Source organism: Heliangelus exortis, chromosome 25, assembly GCF_036169615.1.
Source record: "Heliangelus exortis chromosome 25, bHelExo1.hap1, whole genome shotgun sequence".
Taxonomy (NCBI): Eukaryota; Metazoa; Chordata; class Aves; order Apodiformes; family Trochilidae; genus Heliangelus; species Heliangelus exortis.
This window is the reverse complement of record NC_092446.1, coordinates 2,419,092-2,440,242: the sequence shown is the minus strand read 5'-3', so window position 1 is coordinate 2,440,242 and position 21,151 is coordinate 2,419,092. Positions and strand designations below refer to the sequence as shown.

The 21,151-nt window shown below is 47.5% G+C and overlaps 3 protein-coding genes and 1 long non-coding RNA gene across 5 annotated transcripts in view; 2 read left to right on the top strand and 2 right to left on the bottom strand.

The window, feature by feature from the left end:
• Positions 1 to 6,594: 6,594 nt before the first annotated feature.
• On the bottom strand, positions 6,595 to 8,660 carry TMEM81 (transmembrane protein 81). The gene has a single exon (XM_071768152.1). The coding sequence runs from the start codon at positions 7,393 to 7,395 to the stop codon at positions 6,595 to 6,597; it is 801 nt and encodes a 266-aa protein (XP_071624253.1). The 5' UTR covers positions 7,396 to 8,660.
• A 200-nt stretch (positions 8,661 to 8,860) lies between these two features.
• Positions 8,861 to 19,539, bottom strand: RBBP5 (RB binding protein 5, histone lysine methyltransferase complex subunit). Of its 2 annotated transcripts, none has more exons than XM_071768306.1 (14): positions 19,418 to 19,539; positions 19,237 to 19,262; positions 18,035 to 18,207; positions 17,212 to 17,352; positions 16,590 to 16,752; positions 16,028 to 16,137; positions 15,772 to 15,891; positions 15,158 to 15,311; positions 14,980 to 15,051; positions 14,382 to 14,499; positions 13,678 to 13,747; positions 13,316 to 13,545; positions 12,882 to 13,076; positions 8,861 to 10,690 (listed from the first exon to the last, which is right to left on the bottom strand). In XM_071768306.1, exons 1-14 carry the CDS (start codon positions 19,434 to 19,436, stop codon positions 10,662 to 10,664), a joined length of 1,620 nt encoding a protein of 539 aa, XP_071624407.1. In that variant the 5' UTR covers positions 19,437 to 19,539; the 3' UTR covers positions 8,861 to 10,661. The 2 variants fall into 2 exon arrangements, with proteins under 2 accessions (XP_071624407.1, XP_071624408.1); XM_071768307.1 differs by having other exon boundaries at positions 8,861 to 10,687.
• On the top strand, positions 13,421 to 13,969 carry LOC139807389 (uncharacterized). The gene is made up of 2 exons (XR_011730537.1): positions 13,421 to 13,504; positions 13,739 to 13,969. It is a non-coding gene; the product is annotated as an uncharacterized lncRNA (long non-coding RNA).
• CDK18 (cyclin dependent kinase 18) overlaps positions 18,832 to 21,151 on the top strand; it is a 193,794-nt gene continuing 191,474 nt past the window's right edge. The window contains exon 1 of the mRNA XM_071768312.1: positions 18,832 to 18,849. The gene's annotated coding sequence lies outside the window, so the exon portion shown is untranslated. The remainder of the gene's footprint in view (positions 18,850 to 21,151) is intronic.

Sequence of the window (21,151 nt, the reverse complement as noted above, 5' to 3'; positions counted from 1 at the left end):
TAACTCACCAAAAGAGGAGAGGACTCTCCATGGGGAGAGGAGTTGTGGTTGCTGAGGGTCTGGTTAATGTCAGGACAATCTGCTCCCTCTGGCTGGAGTTCCAACAGCTGGGAAGGGATGCTTGGAAACTCCAAGACTTCATGCACCTGAGCAGAGAGGGTAAGTGATTGCTGGAGCAGCTTGCCAAAAAGCTTCATCATCAATCACAGCCCTTAAACCAAGGCTGGGAATCTGCCAGGAAAGATCTCCACTAGCTGAGCCACAAAGCTAGCAGCCCTGCTTCACTTACACCATAAAAAATCATTTCCTTCATTGCAGGAAGCACGGCATGAAATCACCTCATCTCTGGTGTGTCAGATTAATCCATCACAGTCATTCCTTCTGGCCTTAAAAATCAAAAAATAAAAAAAATCTACTCCCTTCCTTCTACCTTGGGGAAGGATGTCAGGAGATCAGACAGAGGAACTGCATCTGGAACAGGCCTGAGGGTCCCCAGATGGGAAATGGGGTTCAGCAGAACCAGGGCATGAGGAGACTCCTCCAGACTCCCTCAGCTCAGCCTGGATGCTTTCACTTCCATGTAACCCCTAAAAGAAACTCTGTCCCTCACCGTGGGGTGCAGGGGGGGATTTCAGCACTGGCTGCAGCAAGGGGTGCTCCAAAGACCCCTTCTGAGCCCCTAAAGATGGAAGGAAGGATGGAGGGAAGGGTGGTGGAGAAAAAAAAAAGGGTTGGGGAGAAAAAAAAAGGGTGGGGGAGAAAAAAAAAGGGTGAGGGAGAAAAAAAAAAAGGGTTGGGGGAGAAAAAAAAGGGTTAGGGGAGAAAAAGGGTGGGGAGAGAAGGGTGGGGAGAAAAAGGGTGGGGGGAAAAAAGGGTGGGGGAGAAAAAAAAAGGGTGGGGGGAGAAAAAGGGTGGGGGGAGAAGGGTGGGGAGAGAAGGGTGGGGAGAGAAGGGTGGGGAGAAAAAAAAAGGGTGGGGGAGAAAAAAAAAGGGTTGGGGAGAAAAAAAAAGGGTTGGGGGAGAAAAAGGGTGGGGAGAGAAGGGTGGGGAGAGAAGGGTGGGGAGAAAAAAAAAGGGTGGGGGAGAAAAAAAAAGGGTGGGGGAGAAAAAAAAAGGGTGGGGGAGAAAAAAAAAAGGGTGGGGGAGGAAAAAAAAAAGGGTGGGGGAGAAGGAAGGATGGAGGGGAAGACGGAGGGAAGGAAGGATGGAGGGAAGGAAGGATGGAGGGAAGAGCTGTCCTGGAAGCAGCAGACACAGGGCAGAGGTGAGCAGGGGCCGAGACACAGAGCAGCGGCTCCTTCCCCCTCTCAGCAGCTACAGGTTGGGCTCAGCACGGTATTTATTTGGTTGCCATCTGACACTGCCCAGCTCCTGGGTGTCAGCCACAAGGGTCCCAAGAACCCGGGCTCAGCTGTGCTCAGCCCCTGACCCTCTGCCCCCCACCCTGCAGAGCTGCCGGGGAGGATGCTCATCAGCAGGGCCCTAATTAGCTCCGGGCTTTGTAAAGGTGAGGGCAGCATCGCTAATGAAAGCAGCAGGGAGCAGCCAAGAGGAGATAAATCCCTCCCCGGTTCCTCCCCCCCCCAAGGGCACTGCTGCTTTCTCAAGAGCCGTCATTAAACGCTGCAGCAGACGATGGAAATCAAGGAGACAAATGATTCGGGGCTAAAAACCAGGAGGGTCCTGCTGGACAGGCAGTGCCAGCCCTGCAGAACCTGCAAGCTCTGCTGCTGCATGAAGGATGCTGGGAGGCAGCACTGCAGCCCAGAGCCCCAGGGACCACTGCAGAACCCCCCCAGAGCTCACCTGTACCTAGGAATAAAACCCAACAGGGTCAGGGTGCTCCCAGCAAAACCTTCTCACAGGTTTTAGGGTGCAAGCACTGTGAGAGCAGCCTTTGGTGTGGGGTTTCTGCAGGACTGGCAAAAACACCTCACAAGGAAGGTGTTTTTCTCCACATAAATATCAAGGGGACAGAGATCATTTTCTGCCCCATGTACAGCACTTCCCTCTGGGGTTATTCCTGCAGGGGGAAGGCAGCTGAACTGCTTGTCTGCTCCTTTGTTTAGTCATAGAAAAAGAGAGTTCAAGCCAATCCCTTTAAACTGGCAGACAAAACCCTTCAAGAATCACAAGGAACCTACCCCAGAGCTAAGGGGTTGTGTCTCACCTGAGAAAACCTCCTCCTCCTCACTTCCCTACAGGCATTTTAATGGATTTTTTTTGTTTCAGCCTCACTTTTCCTGCCTACAAACCCCACAGACCCAGCCTGGACACTGACACAGAGGTTTGGTTTGGTGCTTTCTGTGCAATTGTCACTTCACCTGCAAATACCAAGAGGGTGACCAAAGGATTTCCACCATTCCACTCCCAAAACAGATGTAAAGAGACAAAATAAAAGCAGGCTCTGCTTGCAAAAGAAAAAGCATCAGGAAGAAACTGGAAATTTCCACCAAGAGCACCCAAGTTCAGACAAAACCAAGGCAGGGATGGGTGACAGGGGTTGATGAAAGGTCCCAAGAGAAGCAATAGCAGCTTTTTTAAATGTAAGGGATGCAGAAGCAGCAAAAGACAGCAGGGTGCTGGTTGGGATGAGCTCAGAAACCTGGGGCAAATGGCAGAGGGAGGTCAGATGGGGCTTGTAGCATCAGCAGAGCCTGCTTTGTTCACTGGGAAACTGATAAAGAAAGAGGAACTGCTTGAAAATGCTCTTTCTTCTCTCCTTTTGGGACCAAATAAAGGTACAAGTAAATTACTTCTTTAAATCCAATGTAAGAGATGGGTCTTGCCACTCTGAGGTTCCTTCCTACTCAGCTTTTTCATTAAGTTCCTACTCAAAAAAGATCTTTCCACCTCTGTGGACAACAGGGTGCAAAACCAAATCAATGTTTTTGTTGTCAGGGACATGGGGGGACAGCATCTCAAGAGCTTTGTGCAAATCCATGCTACAGTTCATTTTGTTTAATAATATTCTCTGTGATTTGCTTCTGGCTCCTGATTTTAGGGTTTTACTACCTACCAGGACAGCCTGATTTTCAAAAGAACTCAGAATATAATGCTTGAAAGGTCCTAAAACCTTATTCTCCTGGCTAAAAAGAACCTGCCCCTTGCTGACACTCAGTAGGTGTGGAGTTGTTTTGATTTATTGATCCTCACCAAAGCCAAAACTTTTGCTAAAGGAGAAACTTCAAACAGTCAAAGCCAAGTTACTTCACATGCTGCTCAGTAATCCTGGTCTAAAGGTTCTGATTAAACTAAATCATGGTATCAAATCAGCCTGGATCAAAACTAAGCACAGAAAAACACCTTATTGGGGGCTACATCTGACTCAGCACACCCCAACTGCCAGTTCAACCACTCCTGATGGGGATTAGAGCTACAATAGAAAATTTGGGTTTCTGTGCTCAGCCTAAGATGGGTGTGCTTTAACAAAAGATGCTGCTTAGCACACCAGTTCCACCAGTTTCAGCTGGCATCACCAGCAAGAAGCAACAAATTACCCTATTTATGCAGGATTCTGGGGGAGAAGCAGTAATTTTATTTTTTTTTTTTTTCCTAGGAAACTGCCTGCTGCTTCCACAGCCACGGGGTCACTGCTGCTTTGCAAAATGCTTTGAAATATCTGCCTAGGAAACAACAGTTTCCTAAACTGAGGTCATTAAAGAAAATTACTGCAGTTGTGGTTATTTCCTTTCCCCTGGGTGAGGCTTAGGGACTGCCTGCAGTAAATGAGGTGCTGGATAAATGAGCCAAAGGGAGAGAAAAAGCAGCAAAGTGGGAAAGGGGGAGCAAGAAGAGAGGAAAAAGGAAAAGGATGAACATGGATCAAGGTGCAGAGGGTGGAAGAGGCAGCAGCTCTTGGAAAATGAAGCATATGGGGTTTGTTTTCCTCTCTGCTGCCTTCCAAGTTCCAGCAGTTCAGGCAATCTTGTTATTGGGATAAAGCTTCAGGAGCTGTCAGCAATTCCAGCAGCTGCCTCTGCCTCACCATTCTGTTATTACCTCCTCCTTTCCAAGTGCTAATTCCATTAGCAAATTGACTTCCTCCCTCTCACAATCTGTCTGGCTTTAGATTCTACAACACTAATTGCTTCCTAATACTCAGGACCAGCAGCAGACAAGCACCATAAAAAAAAAAAAAAAAAACAAAACAAAAAACCAACCCAAAAAACCCCCCAAAAAAAAACCAAAAAGGGAAGGGGTAGGAGGCAGGGTCTGCATGGGGTCTCTGCCCCTCCAGATGATGCAGAAAAACTGCCCAGGGGTGGGCAAAAAAGAGCTTAGGAATCATGTTACCAACTCAGAACAGAAAGATTTGGGTTTTTTTTCTGCAATTCAGCCATTTACATTGGGAAGAAGAGGTTCAATGCCTAAGAAAAGATGCAGATTACAAGAGACAGGAAGAAATGTCAGGATGGGAAGGGGCTGCTGTTCCAAAGGGTCCTTACTGAGCCTTCCCTGACCTTCCCTGTTCCCTTTTTGCAGCTTCTCTTTCCCCCATTTATGCCCAGGCTGCTCTCCCTTCCTTCCCCTCCATCCTCCAGCAGACCTGAGGTACAGATCAGCCAGCACACTTCAGATGGCTGTAAAACTTAAAAAGCACACCAGGAAAAGGGGCATTTCAAACAGCAACTAAAGCCAATAATAAGCGCAGTCCCAGCTCTGCTGGAGTCCTGCTGTCCATCACAGCCCTCCTTAAAATAAGCATTAAAAAATATATTAATCTGTCCTGCTCCAGGCATCTGGCTCCTCTCAGAAAAAAAAAATAAATGAAAAAAAAAAAAAAAAAATCAAGGAGAAGGCACAATAAAAAGATGAATGACCCTTTTGGTTTCCACCCCGACCTCCTCAGCTACACAGGGAGAAAAAAAGATTGTCCTGGACCTTTCATGTCATCTTTCTGCATTTCTAAATCCCAGCTGCCCCTGCATTTGCATTACAAAGTGCAGAGAGGCTCTTGCAGATGGGACGGTTCCTCTTTGTTGATTTTGACCATGAGCTCCCAAACCAAGCACTGGGAGGCTCTGGGAAGAGAAGCTCCTGGGGATGAGCTGAGTTCTGCAGGACAGAAATCTGGGGCTGGTTGGATGCTCAGAGCTCAGGGTGGGCAGGAACCCTCCTGTCCCCAGAGGTCACTGCAGGCACCAGGAAGGGACTGAGCATCTTCCCAAAGGAATTCCCATCTTCTGCTGGTTCCTGTGCCATGCTGTCTCCCAACAGAAATAAGGAACTCAGTCAAACAACAAACTGGGAGTTCAAGCCTGATGAAAGGCTTGTTTTTCCACTCAAATTCAGCCAGACAGCCCCAGGGTCCACACTTCACTGTCCTGACATTGCCAACCTGACTGCACAGAAAGATTTGCCTCACTGTCTCAGTCTATTTTTTTTTTTTTAATACAGGATTCTCTGAAGAAAAAAAAAAATACACTTCTATATCCATCTCTTTCTATAGTAAAGCTTTGTTGTTGTCCTGGTAAAAAGAAAAAAAAAAATAATAGTATGCTTCAAGCTTTAATATTGGAGTTGTGTCATTATTTTCCCCAGCACTGGGTGTGGGAAACACACAGGAAGGAAAAAAAAGAAAAGCAGGGAAACAGACTTAGTAAATATAGTTGTTTACTGTAAAATAAGAGACAGAAAGTAGAAAGAGAAGGCACTTAATAGGTCCCACTGTGGATTCTGCTACCAACAAGGAAACAATGCTCCCTACTGAGATGCTCCATGTTTTATACTTATTAATCATCAGGAAAAATGAGAGATCCATAAAGCCCACTGAGCTCCTCCTTTCCTCCCCCTTTAAAGGTTGGAGATGTTAGTAGGGAGCCCAGCTCTGAGTCATGATTAAAATCACTCACTTGTGCTCCTCAGCAGCAGTGCTCAAACTGCAGCTTTGGATGTGCTCCTGTGCTCCCTGCTTCCCACTTTTCCACCACAAAGCAAACAGAGGGAGAGGAATCTCCCTGGAAGGAGGAGGCAGCAGTGACCACCCCTCATTCCCAGTTGGATCTGATGGGAAAGGCAGCAGCCAGCCAGGAAATCTGGTTTGCAAACCCACCTCAGAAGCATCCTGACTTCTTTGCAGCCTTGCTGGAGAAACAGCATCTACCAGAGAGTGTGAACCTCACATCACCACAGAGCTCCAGGCAAAGCAGAAGAAATTTGAGGAAAAAAGACAGGAGTCAGGATCACAAGTTATTAATTAAAGAAAAAAACCTCTCAAACGCGTAGAGGTAAAATAAAGGCCAGCTAGAGGAGCAGGACAAGGGAGTTAGCAGCAAGCAGGAGGCAGTTTCTGGGGCTCAGAGTCCTCCAGCTCCTCTCTGGACCATTCCAGACCTTCCTTTCACACAAGGTGGAGGCAAAACCTCACCTAATCCTTAGCTACTGTCTGCTCTGCTCCATTAAGACTCAAGCTCCAGTCCCATCCTAACTTACCAGCCTCCAAAAAAAATAGTTGCTAATAAACTGTGTCAGCAAGAAAAAAATGTACCCACATTGCTGCATTTACCAACAATTATTTCTTGTATTTACCACCAAATACTCCATCAATGCCACCAAATACTGCACCAGTACTCAGAGAGACAAGAAACTGCCTTAAGGCTCAGGTAATTTATTTGCAACTCTCTGCATAATCCTCTGCACAAAGCAGAGAGCCATGCCCACCAGGACCCCCCCTGTCACCCCACTCCCAATCCCTACCATAAATTCATAAAACAACCTTCCCTGCCAGCAGGGCTGCAGCTCTTCCCCTTCTTCCTGGGTGCCATTTGCTGCCTCCCCTTCCTCTTTGCTCGCTGTTAACTTCTGCTCCCAAGTCAAGGATTTCTGGAAGTTCAGATCCACCAGTTCACTTGGGATCACCCTGACCCCGAAATAGATCCTCTTGATGACCCTGAAGGTCTTCACCATCTGCATGTCACACCTGTAGGTCCCAGCATCAGACTCCCTGGTGGGGGAAAAGCTGACGGCAGAGCCAGGGTTTCGGAAGGGTTTGAAGAGCACATCGTTGGTGGTGATGAGGCTTTGGGCAAACTTCCAGGTGTAGAAATAGACACGAGTACCAAACCCGATCTCAGCTGAGTTCAAACAGCTCATCTGGAAGGGTTTCCCCACCGGGACGGTGAAGTGGAGCAAGCCACAAGCCCAGCTGGTCAGGCAGCCCGACCTGCGGAGGCTGCAATTCCTCCTCTCCCCAGCAGCAGTCATCTCACAAATCTCCTCCAGTTTGAAGCCCGGGCCACAGGTGACGCTGCAGGATGTGGCATTGACAGCGATTTCTGCTACAGCTGTGCTGAGTTCTGCCGGGATGGTGATTTTTGCGACGGAAGCTACGAAAGGCAGATAGAAAGCACAGCACAACACCCCAAGGATGTGGCTGCTCCCCACGGCCTTCATATCAGACGTGCTGCTTCCTAAAGCCAAACAGATTCATTCTTTGGGAGTCTTCAAACTACTTAGTTCTGAAATCCCACAGGCATCGTCTTCAAGACCTAAATCCTTCTGCTAGGAAAAATCTTCCAAGAGAGGCTTGAAGCACAAGGCTGCTAAAAAAGATGCAACACATCACTGAGGCAGTCAGACTGGGAATCCTCAATTCCAGTCCCAGTAAGAGGGCAATTTAGAGAAGAGGAAATCTTCCCTCCTCCCTCAGATGTTACACACCACTTCAGAGTAATCCCCACACTGAAGAAGTGCTGTTTCCATTTCATTTTCCCACCTAACTCTAAAACACTACAAGCGATCCCTACTGAACTCTTCAAAATAATGCACGGGGCACAAGGGAATCCCCAGGCCTTACACAGCACCTGTTTCTGTCCTACATCCATCCCAAAATCTAAAGTGCTCCCCCAAACGACCAAGATGAATAAAAGAGCATTTCAACCTCCAGCCTGGCAGCACTGATGTCAAAGGGAACCCCAAAAGGATTCTGTCCCCCATGCTGCACCCATCAGTGAAGTCACTCACACCTCTGTAAACCCGGGGATGTCACAGCTGGGTCAGAACCAGACATTCCAGACTCCTCCAGACATTCCAAGGGAGAACAAAGAACTCCCCTCAGGCTGCAAACAAAGCAAGGACTGAGGTGAGATGAGGACTCAGCACAAAAGCAGAGTTTGGGTCCTGCCAGGGACTCAGTGGCACCCCACGGAGGAGCCGCCAGCCCTGAGCTTCCATCCACCCCATTCCAAGGAATCTCAGCCCAAATTTCCATGGTCAACTGCTGCATCTGTGAAAGAGAAACCACTTGTGTGCCAAAGCCTTGAGGAGGACGTGCTGGTGAGGCTCGTTTTGTGTGCAAGCATCCCAGAAGGACAATGCACTCCTGAAAATGGTCTGTGTGACATGGAAATGGTTTTTCATGGAGTGATGGAGCTGTGGCCAAGACTGCTCTGGAGTGAGGGTTTCCCTGTCAGGAGCTGAGTTATGGACTGCAGAAAGGCCTTGGATTGCTGCATTCAACACCTCTGCTAATAAATATCCATAATTTCTCTTCCTGACACTCCCACATCCACTAAAAAGGAAGACTTCTGAAGATCTGGTGCCCATATTTTCCACTCCCTGGGGGTGCACCCCACACTTTTGTGCTCAGCTCCCTTCTCCTACCTCTGGCTCAGAGGGCTGAGGATGCACTGGGGTGTACAGGGCTTTTAGTATTTCTTAGCTTTTATTAAATTGTATTCTTTTTATTACTCCTCTCTGTTGAAAAGGGACCAAAAGCCACACTGAAAAAAAACCAACCAACCAACCAACCAACCACCACACTCCACCTGTGCTTGCAGAGCTGTTCTGCATTCCTAAACATTGTCACCATAGAAACAATCACAGCTGTATGGAAAAGCCAAGACTTCCCCACTGCCTCTAGGAAATAAAACATACCTCTTTATTTACAGAGACAAAAACTAACACCACTGCTATGTACTACCAGCCAGTATCTGACAAATATTGTACAAACCTAGAGATGCCAAAAAAAAAAAAAAAAAAAAAAAAAAAGATGGAAGAAAATAAATCAAGGACATATACACTGTACAAAGAAGTTTTAACAGAAAGGAAGTGGCAAATCAGAGGCTTTGAAACAATCTGGAGAACCATTGCCTGGGCAGCTTTTAAAGCTTGTGGGCTCTGCCACATCACCTGGGGGTGGATTTGATATAAGAGTGTTCCAGGAAAGAAGCAAGTCACACTACAAGCTGAAAGAACAAAGAAAACCAATCCTGTAGGCATGGGGATGAATTTCATTAAAAGCAGCAGACTGCTGGGCTAGAGGCAGAAATGAAAACACCAGTTTTTGAAAGACCTTCTGATTTCCAAGTGTCTCCTCTCCTCCTGTGCAGCTACTGCTTACTTCTGACTGCAAATTCACAAATCTCTTGATGATTCCTCTTCTTGGTTTTTAAAGTCTGTCACTACTTGTTGAAATTTTTAAATTATTGAGCAATCTCCATAATTTCATCCAGGGGGAAACTCAAAAGTAATTGCAGAGGAACCATAAAAGCCTCTAAGCCAAGGGGCATTATGAAATAAAACCTTCTTTTAACAGACTAGAACAGATTTAGTACAGAGAGGTGTCAGGCTGTTGCCACTGGGTAAGGAAAGTGTCTCCTCACATTCCCACCAGGAAAATATGACAAAATATTAGTTAAAGAACAAAAGGTTAATTGCATGGCTGGAAATGAGCCATTAGCATTCATCTTTCTTACATTCTTGATCCAGAAGTGGGGGAAAAAACCCCTGAAAAACTACTGTTTCAGTTCAGAGAAATATTGTTTCTTTTTTTTTTTTTTTTCTCTGCCAGCACCCACCAGCTGAGGAGGAAGCAAAATGTTTCTGGTAGGGCAGCACACAGGAAAGCAGCAGAATAAAATCACTTGCAAGAACAGCAAGAAACTGCCAACACAGCTTTTCATATCACAGGCTAGATGGAAGCACATAAACTGAGGATTTTATCTAGAGCTACTTTCACTCATTCCCTTTCCCAGAAGCAGAGTCATCCTTCATGTCTAAAATATTAACAATATGAAGATTCATTCTTTGCAGACTTCAGAGGGCATCTTGATTCTTCATCTTAGATCTCTCTCCACTTGAGAGGAAATCAGACCTGGCACATAATCAGCAGCAGTGTTTCCCTAAGCTTGGCAGCACAGCAGACACCACACTGAGCTAACAGGAAAGCTGATGGGGTAATGCAGCTGGCACAGGACTCACAACTCACTGAAATTAAAAGTGTAAAAGAAAGGGAAGTTTGCAGGACACACAGTCATACAGCATCAGGAATAAAAATACACACTTTGGGTATTCTTCAATCCAGGAACAAAAAAAAAAAAAAATAATAATTAGTATTTAAAAGACAATGGCTGATCAGCTCTGGAGGGGCTGAGGGGTGGCTACCAGCTCACTTTCAACCAGTTCTCTCAACACAAAGGCAGTCCAGGCAGTCTCTTTGCAAATGGCATCACCTGAGAGCCAGCACCTCCACTGTTCCTGCAGAGGCAGCTAAGGAGGAAGCTGTTTCCTCTTCCATGTTCATGTCTGACAAAAGTCACTCCCTGAATCCATGGCCAATCAGGCTGCTGGCCACACAGTCCACTCTGACTGAGCATTTCATCCACTTCCCACATGATGGTGCCAACATGGGAAAGAATGCAGGAAGATAAAGGGTGTCTTCATAACAGTTCTGAGATTGCACCACCTGCTAAAGAGAGCAAAGACAGGTGAAAAATAAGTAACCAGACTCAAACAGATGTCACCAGAAACCAGAGACCACCAAACAGGGCAGAATTCCCAGAAGCAAATGAAAGAGATCAAGATTTTCTGGATTAATAAATCTTGAATGTGCCATAATCAACAGGACACTGCTCGTGACAAATCAAGATGTCCAATATTTCTGTATTTGTATTTGAGATCACCTGCAGGTGTGTTTTATATTTCATATTAATTTCGTATTATTTCATATTAATTAATATATTTATATTTCATATTAACAGCTGTGTGGGAGCATTACAAGTAAAACCACACAAAAATCCTCCCAAATATGGTTTTGCAAGAGTGTGTAAAAAACCAACCAACCAAAGCAAAAAAAAAAACCCCAAAAAAACAAACAAGAAAGAGTCTGTCTAGAATGTTGCTTCATTTGAAATGTGTAATTTTTCCAGCTCTCAGGACAGAGCAGTGCAACAGTGATCATGACCTGCAAGAATGATGCTGAGATCTGTCTCCAAATGTAGACCAAGCAAATCAGCAGAACAAGTTGGTAACAAAGTGACAAAAATACCTTGAAAAAGCTGCACAAAAATAATTTATATGAAAAGCACTTCTCTGAAAACAAACTGCTTATACAGCTGCTTAAAGATGGTAAAGTCATAACCCCCAGTACTGTTTTTTTTGAAGCAAATGACTGAAATCCATTTTGGATGCCACATTAAGTTTCCAGTGAACAACCCTCTCTTATTTGCATTCTTCTGCATGTGGTGATGTTAATTAGGAGTGTGAGAAAGGACAGCAATCAACAGGCCTGCTGGTGAAACTCAGAGTTGTACTCATTGGGTCCATCCAGCACAGCAGTCAGGATGTGTCCCAGATGCCAGCAAAGACACCTGAGGATCCACACAATCCAGACAATTCCTTCCTGTCACAGTTTAAAACACCCTGGATGCTCCCTGATGACTTGAAAAGTCAAAAAGAGAATCACCCTGTCCAGCAAATCTGACACCAAAAGCTGATCAGTGGCTCCCAGGCTGCAAACAAGGGCTCAGGATATTTCTGTTTAATTCCTGGATCTCACAGGGTGCAGTGTGAGAGGATTAAATGCAAGCCCAGAAAACATCCCCCAGGTTTTCCCATGTATGGAGCAAGTTTCCTTCCCCCATTCCCTTTTTTCTGGAAATAATGCTCAGCACAAGCAACACACCAGGAGCTGAGCAGGAGGGACAATGAGCAAGTTAGCAGAGGAGCAGCAGTGAGGGAAAGAAAGGGGAGGGAAATAAAATAAATCATTTCTCTACAGTCTGATAACCACAGCAGCAGCTGAGTTCAAGGAAATGCAAAATTTGGTGTCTCAATTACACTGTGGCTTTGTTTATCTATCAACTTTTCATTGCCATCTAGAAAAATGGAGTTCACAGCACTTAAAGCAAACATGTGCTTTTCTTTACTGTGTTTAAAAGCATTTTCCCCAAGTAAGAAGCTGAAGTAGCACATGAAACACTCAGTCTGGCCCCAGCCAAGGTGACTGTGTAACAGTCCTGTTTTAATACCACAACCAACAAAATAGGACCAAAAAAAAGAGAGAATTCCACCCAACCTGTCCTCTTTGACAGCAATTGTACATTCTGGAACACAACTAAAGCTGCTGCATAGCTTGGAATAGAAAATTCAGCTCCTGAATTTTACCTCAGGGTTCATTTATCAAATGGACCATTATTGATGCTCCATTTCCTAGTTCTGCTCACAGAACTCCTCTGTTCTTCATCACTCTGCTAAGTATTGATGGCACAAAATGATCCCTTTCAGCACCAGAATCCTTCACCATTTACATTTTTCCCCCCTTCAAAATCAACCAGGCCAAACCAAACATTATCACCATTTCTGTAAGACCTGATAGAAGGTATTGAAAAGACTGAAGTCAGCACAAGGTTTGGTTTTTTTTTTGCTTCTGAAGCAGTTCTCAATCACCACTAAACCCCTGCACCTCTTGGTATGCAGTAACACAGGTGAGGTCACAAACACTGAGAGCATTTCTACCTCCAAAAAATGTAAAATTTTGCTTCTCCTTGACAGCAATTAAATATTCAGTGAGCAAGTGCCACTTGGGCAGATAAAATGCCACAGCTATAGGCAGAGGCTGTACAAAGCAAGGCCACCAAGCAAGCCAACAACTTCCTTACCTGTCAAGGGCTGTCCCAGCTCCGCCTGCACTTTACCCTTCGCTGCTCCTTCCAGAGGTAAAGCACCTCTGTCCCCTTTGTAGAGTTTCGGTTTAAATGGAGAATCTTTGTCTTTACCTTTTGATCCTTTAGGCCTGCCTGCTTGCTTCTTCTTGGATTTACCATCTCCCTTCACCCCCAGCAGTGGATGGACTTCTGTGGAGAGACCAAGTGGAACCAAAAGTGAATTATTCCTTCGGATCGTGAAAAACGACAATTTCAGGAGGCCTTCTGGCATTCCCAGGCTGCAAAATAATTAATTAAAGAGTTGGGGGCCATTAATAACTGCTCTAAGAAGTGATAAGGAGAAGGAGAAAATTAAGGAGTGCCCCTCTGAATTTCTGGACCATCCCAGCTGCAGAATGGGCACTAAAACAGTGGTAACCCCTACACACCATCATTGGGTACTCCTTGGAGTTCAATGTTGGTGGTTTTGGGCTTCTTCTTTGGTGCCTGAGGTCCATCAGAGGAGGATTGTCTCTTCTTCTCAGAACCCATCCCCTCATCAGTTAAAGAGCTCTGAACAGCATCTGGAGGAGGGCCATAGGGGTTTTCTTCTGGGTCTTCCACTTCAGGAGCAATGGGTAAGTAAAGCAGAGCTTTGGAGTCTTCCAGTTCTTCGTCGCTGAAGAAAAAAAAAATTTGCTGTCATTTAAAACTAGAGGTTTTAATTAAAATTAGAGGTTATTGTAACATGTTAAAGAGGGAATCTTAGTTATAATTTCATTTTCATACTGAAGATCAACTATTCTTTTACCTGCTACAGAAGGCAGCAATGGGATCCACACTAGTGACATCCACTTCTTCATCTTCTGCAGCGTCAGCACCTGAGAACCAGGGAAAAAAAAGATGAATTCAAGACAGAAAGGAAAAAACCAAAACAAAGAATGGGACTGGCTCTGCTTAAATGTCTGATCATGCAGAAGCAGGAATTAAAACAAAGCTAAAATATTTATTCCCAAATCCAACATGTTTTCCTCTGCTCTACTATAGACCTATTGTTATAAAACACCAGTAACAAAGCTAAATAAAAGATTTTAAATCTCCTACATATTTTGTTGGTTTCACTTCATTAGTTCTTTATTTTTTACTTTATTTTCCTCTGTTCTACTATAGACCTATTGTTATAAAACAGCAATAAAGCTAAATAAAAGATTTTAAATCTCCTAGATGTTGTGTTGGTTTCACTTCATTACTTCCAAATCAAGAGGAAATTTATTTTACTGCTTAATTCCCAGAAGCCAACGTTACACTTGAATACTCAAAGCTACTAAACAACAATTAATCTCAAGATAAGAAGTGCTGCAAAGCCTGGTAACCAGGTGAGCTGCTGGGCTGGAACAACCCTCCCCTCTCCATAGCTTGGGGCAGCCTTTCACAGCACAGGTTTTTAGCACCACCAAGAGGCAGATTGTTTAAATTTCCACCTGAAAGGATTTGCCCCCCAGCAAACAGCAGTACCTGTCTGTTCTGGTTCACTCTTGTCTTCATCTTCAATGTCAAACTCTGACTCTCTCTCTTCATATTCTACATTTTCATCCAGTTCCTTGAAGTCAGGAGCAAAGGCACTCCAGTTTTCCTAAGCCCCAAATTCAAAAATTATTGTTACCTCATGCAACTTCAATTCTGCATTAAAATCCCCCAAGCCACAGGCAAGATCACAAATATCAAACCTTCCCAGTCAAATCATAAACTGCACAAGTTTGTTCCTACTGAAAATATAATATTCCTTGACTATTGGAATCTTATTCTTAAAACCAAGGCTGTATGTTCATGTTTAGCCACTTAGTTTTGGCTCACCCAGATCCCCTGCTCTTAAATGACACTTTCAAGACACCATAAATGTCCCTGTCATGATATTTAAGATGAAATGCAAAGCTTAACTAGCTCAGCACCCAAAGTGCAAGCACCCTCCTCACATTCCACAAGATGACAAATGTATATTGAGTGAGGCAGGTGAACCTAAAGAGTTTGGCAAGTGGGGATTTAATAAAGGATTCCAGCATGCAACCCCTTGGGGACCACCAGGGTCAAGGAAACAATCTCCTGAACCACTTACCACTTGATTCTGAGCCCAAATTGACACAACTCCACTTGAAATGGAAGCTATGATGGGTCGGACAGGATGCCACTAGATGAAAGAGAAAAGAGGAGGAGTTGAGTTGGTAAATGGAATGAAAAAAAAGCTTAGTTTTCCAAAAAACAGGAAGCATAGCACTAGCAGACAGGTTTCTTACTGCTACATCCAAGAGCAGCTCTCCTCTGGTCCCGTGGAGGATTTTCACCAGGTTTCCAATGCTCTTCTCCCAGATGTACAGGGCATGCTGTCGTGCTGAACCTGCCACTATATATTCACCATCACCAGAGAAACAGCACTTCTTCCATGGGGTCCTGCATGCAAAGGCAGTGCCAGGAGTTAAAAGCCAGCAAGTGTTCTTCAGACTGAGATCTCACACACTTCCCACCCACAAATAACAAATTTCCAATTGTGACAGAGAGGAGCATCTGCCCATTGCCCTGACCCTGAGTGACCCTTCAGCCCAGAGACTCCCAATTTGTGCCAAACACACAAAGTTCACTGTGTTTCAAGTCATGTTGTTTTCACTTCATTAGTTCTTTATTTTTTACTTTATTTTCCTCTGTTCTACTATAGACCTATTGTTATAAAACAGCAATAAAGCTAAATAAAAGATTTTAAATCTCCTAGATGTTGTGTTGGTTTCACTTCATTACTTCCAAATCAAGAGGAAATTTATTTTACTGCTTAATTCCCAGAAGCCAACGTTACACTTGAATATTCAAAGCTTGAATATTCAAAGCTATTCAAAGCAGTCACCCTGCTGCCTCTTACCTGTTCACCAAGTCCTGCAGCTTCTGCATAGGCTCAGGTTCCCCATCTCTCCCACAGGTGAGGATTTCACGGCCATCATAGACCCTGATGATCCTGTCAGCTGTGTTTATTAAAAAGCAGCTGCAGGAAGGAGGGCACAGAGGGTGCATTGTGTTAAAGGACTAAGAGAAAGAACCAGAGGATGTTCCATCAAAGGATTTCTTGACACTACCTCACACCTTTCCATTCATTTTCCAAGATAAATGAAGTCACTCACCTGCCCTTCCGAGCAAACTCAATGGATTTAATGGCTGTGGTGTTGCTGGTTCCAGTGGTCACTCTGAAGGAAGCAACAAGATCCTGAGTGTCTGTTTTTAAGACCAAGATCTGAAGGTTAAGGGAGACAAGAAGGCAATCAGTGTCTTCACACTAACACATTCCCCTTTGGGTGCCTTTCACATCACCTACTAACCCTGACAAGAGAAGCCTCAGCAAGGTGGGATGCACCCCAACACAGGCAGAGTTGGGGTTCTGAGAGGTGGGATTTCTACTACAGTTTCTGTGACATAAACTTTGGTTTAGTTAGGCTGGAAAAGGGGCCAACAAATATGGTCAAAGTCAGCAGCAAGGCAAAGACCTAACTGAGAGAGAGATCAGAGCACAGAGATCTTCAAAGACAAAGCACAGAGCTTCACTCAGATCTTGTCTGCAAGGGATCAGTTATTCAGGAGACATCCGGGAAGGTTTTTTGGACATTAAACCAAAGCGAGCCAGAAATGTGAAGTATTTGGATAAAGACAGGAAGGAATCTGAGCTCTTGCACCCTGCACACATCTCACCTTCCCCTTGGCATTGCCTGTATAAATATAGTCCCCTCGCCTGTCAAAAGATGCCACCACATTGAGGTCAGAATCATCATCCACAGGCAGCACAACGTGCTTGGAGTCTGACAGCGTCAGCATCACCGGCGCCGACTTCATGGGGCAAACCAAGACTCTGTTTCTGTAGAGCAGAACAAATAAAGTTTGGGTGGTTTGTCTCTCTCAAAAAACAGTTCAAACATTTAGAAAATCTCAAGCTATAGTGATACAGAACATGTTTATATGTTATTATCTTATTGGGTTACTTTAATCTCAACGTGACATTAAGCTGCTCTCTAGTTTCGTTTCCTCCCCTTCTTTCTCTGGAAACTTCTTCAAGTTGATGCAGTAACTTGGAAACCCAACAAGATGTCTCTACACATTCCCAAGAACATCTCTCCTGTTTACCCTCCTCCCTTCCTGATGTTTGCACAACAAAAACCACCACAACCAATCCACTTCGGGTTCTAATCACACAAAAAACGAAGACACGCCGGTGGCATTGACTTGGAAGCCAAACACTTGGCAAGCTGCAAGGAAAAAAAAAACCTACTAAGCTCTACCAAAATGAGAGCATTCAGGGCTTTTTCACAGGACTTACTGGTCTCGGGGGTGGTACTGGACTTTCAGGATGGGTGAGGGGAAGCGGAAGCGTTGGTCACAGTCCCCAGAGAGCACATCCCACTGGGACACGATGTTATCCGTGGAGGCACTCGCCAGTTTGTGGCCATCCCGACTCCAGCTGCAGCAACCAGAGGCAGTTTGCACAAAAGTTACTCCTTAAAGCATCCAAAACATCCACCCCCACCTTGAAAATTCTCAGAATTGGGTGATGGGACCTTAAAAAGTCACCCAGGAAAACCTCCCACCAGCCCAGGGTGCTCCGAGCTCCATCCAAACTTCAGCACTGCCAGGGATGGGGCAGCCACAGCTTCTCTGGGAAAGCTGGGGCTCAGCACCCTCACCCCAAGGAATTTCTTCCCAATATCTCATCTAAATATCCCTTCTTTCAGCTTTGAACCCCTATCCCTTGTCCCATCACTACACGCCCTCATCAGAAGCCTCTCCCTAACTTTATTTACCTCTTTGTGACAAAAATAACAGCCAGGAAGCTGACTGGCAGAACACACGTCCAAATTATCTGAAAGGAACTGTGTGAAGATGCAGCTGGATTTCCCAAAAAGGGGGTGACACTTGAGCAGTCACCTTGCCTGGGTGTGAAGAGCCCCCCAGGTGCTGCCTGGCAGGGATAACCCCTCCCAAAACTGAAGCAGATGATCCTAAAGGTCCCTTCCAACCCTGAAAATCCTCCTGATTCTCTGAAAAACGAGAGCAGAGTTTCACACCTAGCACTGAGCTCTGTCAGGGGTCAATTTTTCTAAGGGAAAAAACCAAAAAAAAAACCAACCCGAGGCCTTTCCTACCATAAGGAGCAGACAGGGTGGATGTGAGCACTGATGATCTTGGCAATGCCCCTGGTCAGGAAGTCCCAGATAACAATCCTGCCATCGTTACAGCCCACGGCAAGGAGGGTGCCCCAGCGATTGAAGGTGCAGGTCAGGGCCATGCTGATGCAGTCCAGGGTGCCATCAGCCTCCTGTGGGGAGAGGGGAGAGGAGAGGGGAGAGGGGAGAGGGGAGAGGGGAGAGGGGAGAAGGGAGAAGGGAGAAGGGAGAAGGGAGAAGGGAGAAGGGAGAGGGGAGAGGGGAGAAGGGAGAAGGGAGAGGGGAGAAGGGAGAGGGGAGAAGGGAGAAGGGAGAAGGGAGAGGGGAGAAGGGAGAAGGGAGAAGGGAGAAGGGAGAAGGGAGAAGGGAGAAGGGAGAAGGGAGAAGGGAGAAGGGAGAGGGGAGAGGGGAGAGGGGAGAGGGGAGAAGGGAGAAGGGAGAAGGGAGAAGGGAGAAGGGAGAAGGGAGAAGGGAGAGGGGAGAAGGGAGAGGGGAGAAGGGAGAAGGGAGAAGGGAGAAGGGAGAAGGGAGAGGGGAGAGGGGAGAGGGGAGAAGGGAGAAGGGAGAAGGGAGAAGGGAGAGGGGAGAAGGGAGAGGGGAGAAGGGAGAAGGGAGAAGGGAGAAGGGAGAAGGGAGAAGGGAGAGGGGAGAGGGGAGAAGGGAGAAGGGAGAAGGGAGAAGGGAGAAGGGGAGAAGGGGAGAAGGGGGAAGGGAGAAGGGGAAAGGGAGAAGGGAGAAGGGAGAGGGGAGAAGGGAGAGGGGAGAAGGGAGAAGGGAGAAGGGAGAAGGGAGAGGGGAGAGGGGAGAGGGGAGAGGGGAGAGGGGAGAGGGGAGAAGGGAGAGGGGAGAGGGGAGAGGGGAGAGGGGGGAGAGGGAGAGGTGAGAGGGAGAGAGGGGAGAGGGGGGAGAGGAGAGAGAACCCAGAAGGAAGAAGGGAGAAGGGAGAAGGGAAAAGGGGAAGGGAGAAGGGAGAAGGGAAAAAGGGAGAGGGGAAAAGGGAGAGGGGAAAAGGGAGAGGGGAAAAGGGAGAAGGAGAAGGCAGAGGGGGAGAGGGAGAAGGAGGAGAAGGAGGAAAGGAGAGGAAGGAGGAGAGGAAGAGGTAGAAGGAGAGGGCGAGGCCAGGAGGGGCGGTCAGGAGGCCGCTGGCAGCAGCCTCCGGGGGCCGGGAGCGGTTTTTTTACCTCTGGGTAGTTCTGGCCGAAGGACTCTGCAACGAGACGCAAAGACAGCGCTTGAGTCAGGCGCTCCCGCCGCCCCTCCCCGCCTCCCTCCCCCTCTGAACACCTCTCTGCCCGCCGGAACACCCCCGCTCCCCTCCTACCCGCTGCCCCGCGGCCCCGGCCCCGCCGCTCCCGCACCCACCGAGCAGCTCCAGGTTCATCGCGGCCGCCGTCCCGTTCCCTCCGTCCCCGTCGCCGAAGGACCCCGCGCTGAGGGCCGGCGCTGAGCCGCCCCCGCGTTCGCCTGACGAACCCCAACCCCGTTGCTCACCGAACCCGCAGCCCACCGGTACCTCCCGAATCGGTTCTACCCGACCCGCGGCTACCGGGAACGCCGCTGCCCCCGACTCGTGCAGGCGGGCGGCGCTGGGGAGCGTGGCGGAGCTCAGGCAGCGCGGGGGGCAGCCCGGCGCCTGCGCGGGGAGGGTTCCGGAAGCGCCGGGCAGAGCGGTTGAGTGCGGGCCGGACCGGGCCGAGGGGGGGGATCGGTACCGGGCGGGTTCGGGTAAAAAAAAATAACGAAAAGTCATCAAATGTAAGGTTTCCGGTTGTTGCGCTATCTCGGAGAAGCTCGGGGCGTTGCCTGTAGCGGGCAGCGGGGCTGGGCCGCTGCGGGGGCGGGCGGGGAGGGTTCGGTTCTGCGGCCCGAGGGGGTTCGAGGCGGGTCCGGGGCCGCTGTGCTGGGCCCAGGGCAGGGCTGCTCGTCAGGGGAAAAGGAATTATTCGTGTGGCTTCATTGGAGCTAAAATGAAGGGTGTAGGGAGAGGGGGGGGGGGAAGCTCAGGGCTGGATCAGAACCAGAGAGGGGAACGGGGCTGAGGGGATTCGGACATAAATCCTGTGAGGAAGGGCTGGGGGTGTTGAGGCTGGAGAAGAGGAGGCTCGGGGGAGACCTCATCACTCTCTACAACTCCCTGAAAGGAGGTTGGAGCCGGGGGGGGGTAGGGCTCTGCTCCCAGGACAAGAGGGAATGGGCTGAAGCTCTGCCAGGGGAGGGTGAGGTTGGATATTTGGAAAAAATTCCTTGCAGAGAGGGTGCTGAGGCACTGGAAGGGGCTGCCCAGGCAGGGGGTGGATTCTCCTCCATCCCTGGAGGTTTTTAAGCAGAGCCTGGATGTGGCACTGAGTGGGACCCACGGGGGGAGTGGATCAAGGGGTGGATTTGATGATCCCAGAGGTTCTTTCCAACCCAAATGATTCTGGGATTCTGTAACACCACAGCTGCTTTTCAATCCCCAAACAAAGTGCTCAGGGTGAGGGTTAATCCCTGCATTAAGGGGGCTGGTGTTTCCCTGGCAGATTTCTCTGCACTGTCCCTGCCCTGCAGAGCTCACCCTGGGCAGGGCCTTGTGCTCTGCTCCCCCCCCAGTGAAGGGAAAAGCTCCCAGGGGCTGGGGACTCAGAGCAAAACCTCCTGGCACCTCTCAGGCTCTGCTTGAAGCTGGCAGGGACCCAGCAGAGGTGTAAATCTCCCAGCAGTGACTTCTGCAAACAAAGCTTTTTCCTCTCCAAAAAATCACTGAATGCCCAATTTTTTTCCTGCAGGAAACAGGGGGGGGGTCCCCTCCTCCCAGAACTGAACTGGTTTTTAGTGGCAATAATCCCACTCCTGCAAGAGGAGGTGCTGGGATGTGCCCATGGGTAGCAGAAGACCTGGGTACAGGGGGTACAAGCTCTAAGTCCCCTTTTTACTACAGAATATTAAAATTTACTGTAACAAACATCTTCAGGAGATGGAGGCAGTAGAGGCAAACTGGTCAGGCAGAAGAGGAGGTGCTTGCTCAGCTCAGAGGTGATAATTCACTGTACAGGCTGGGGAATCTTTTAATAAAGTAATTCTTTTCACCTTGGATTCCTAATCCTCCCGGGGCAGGGG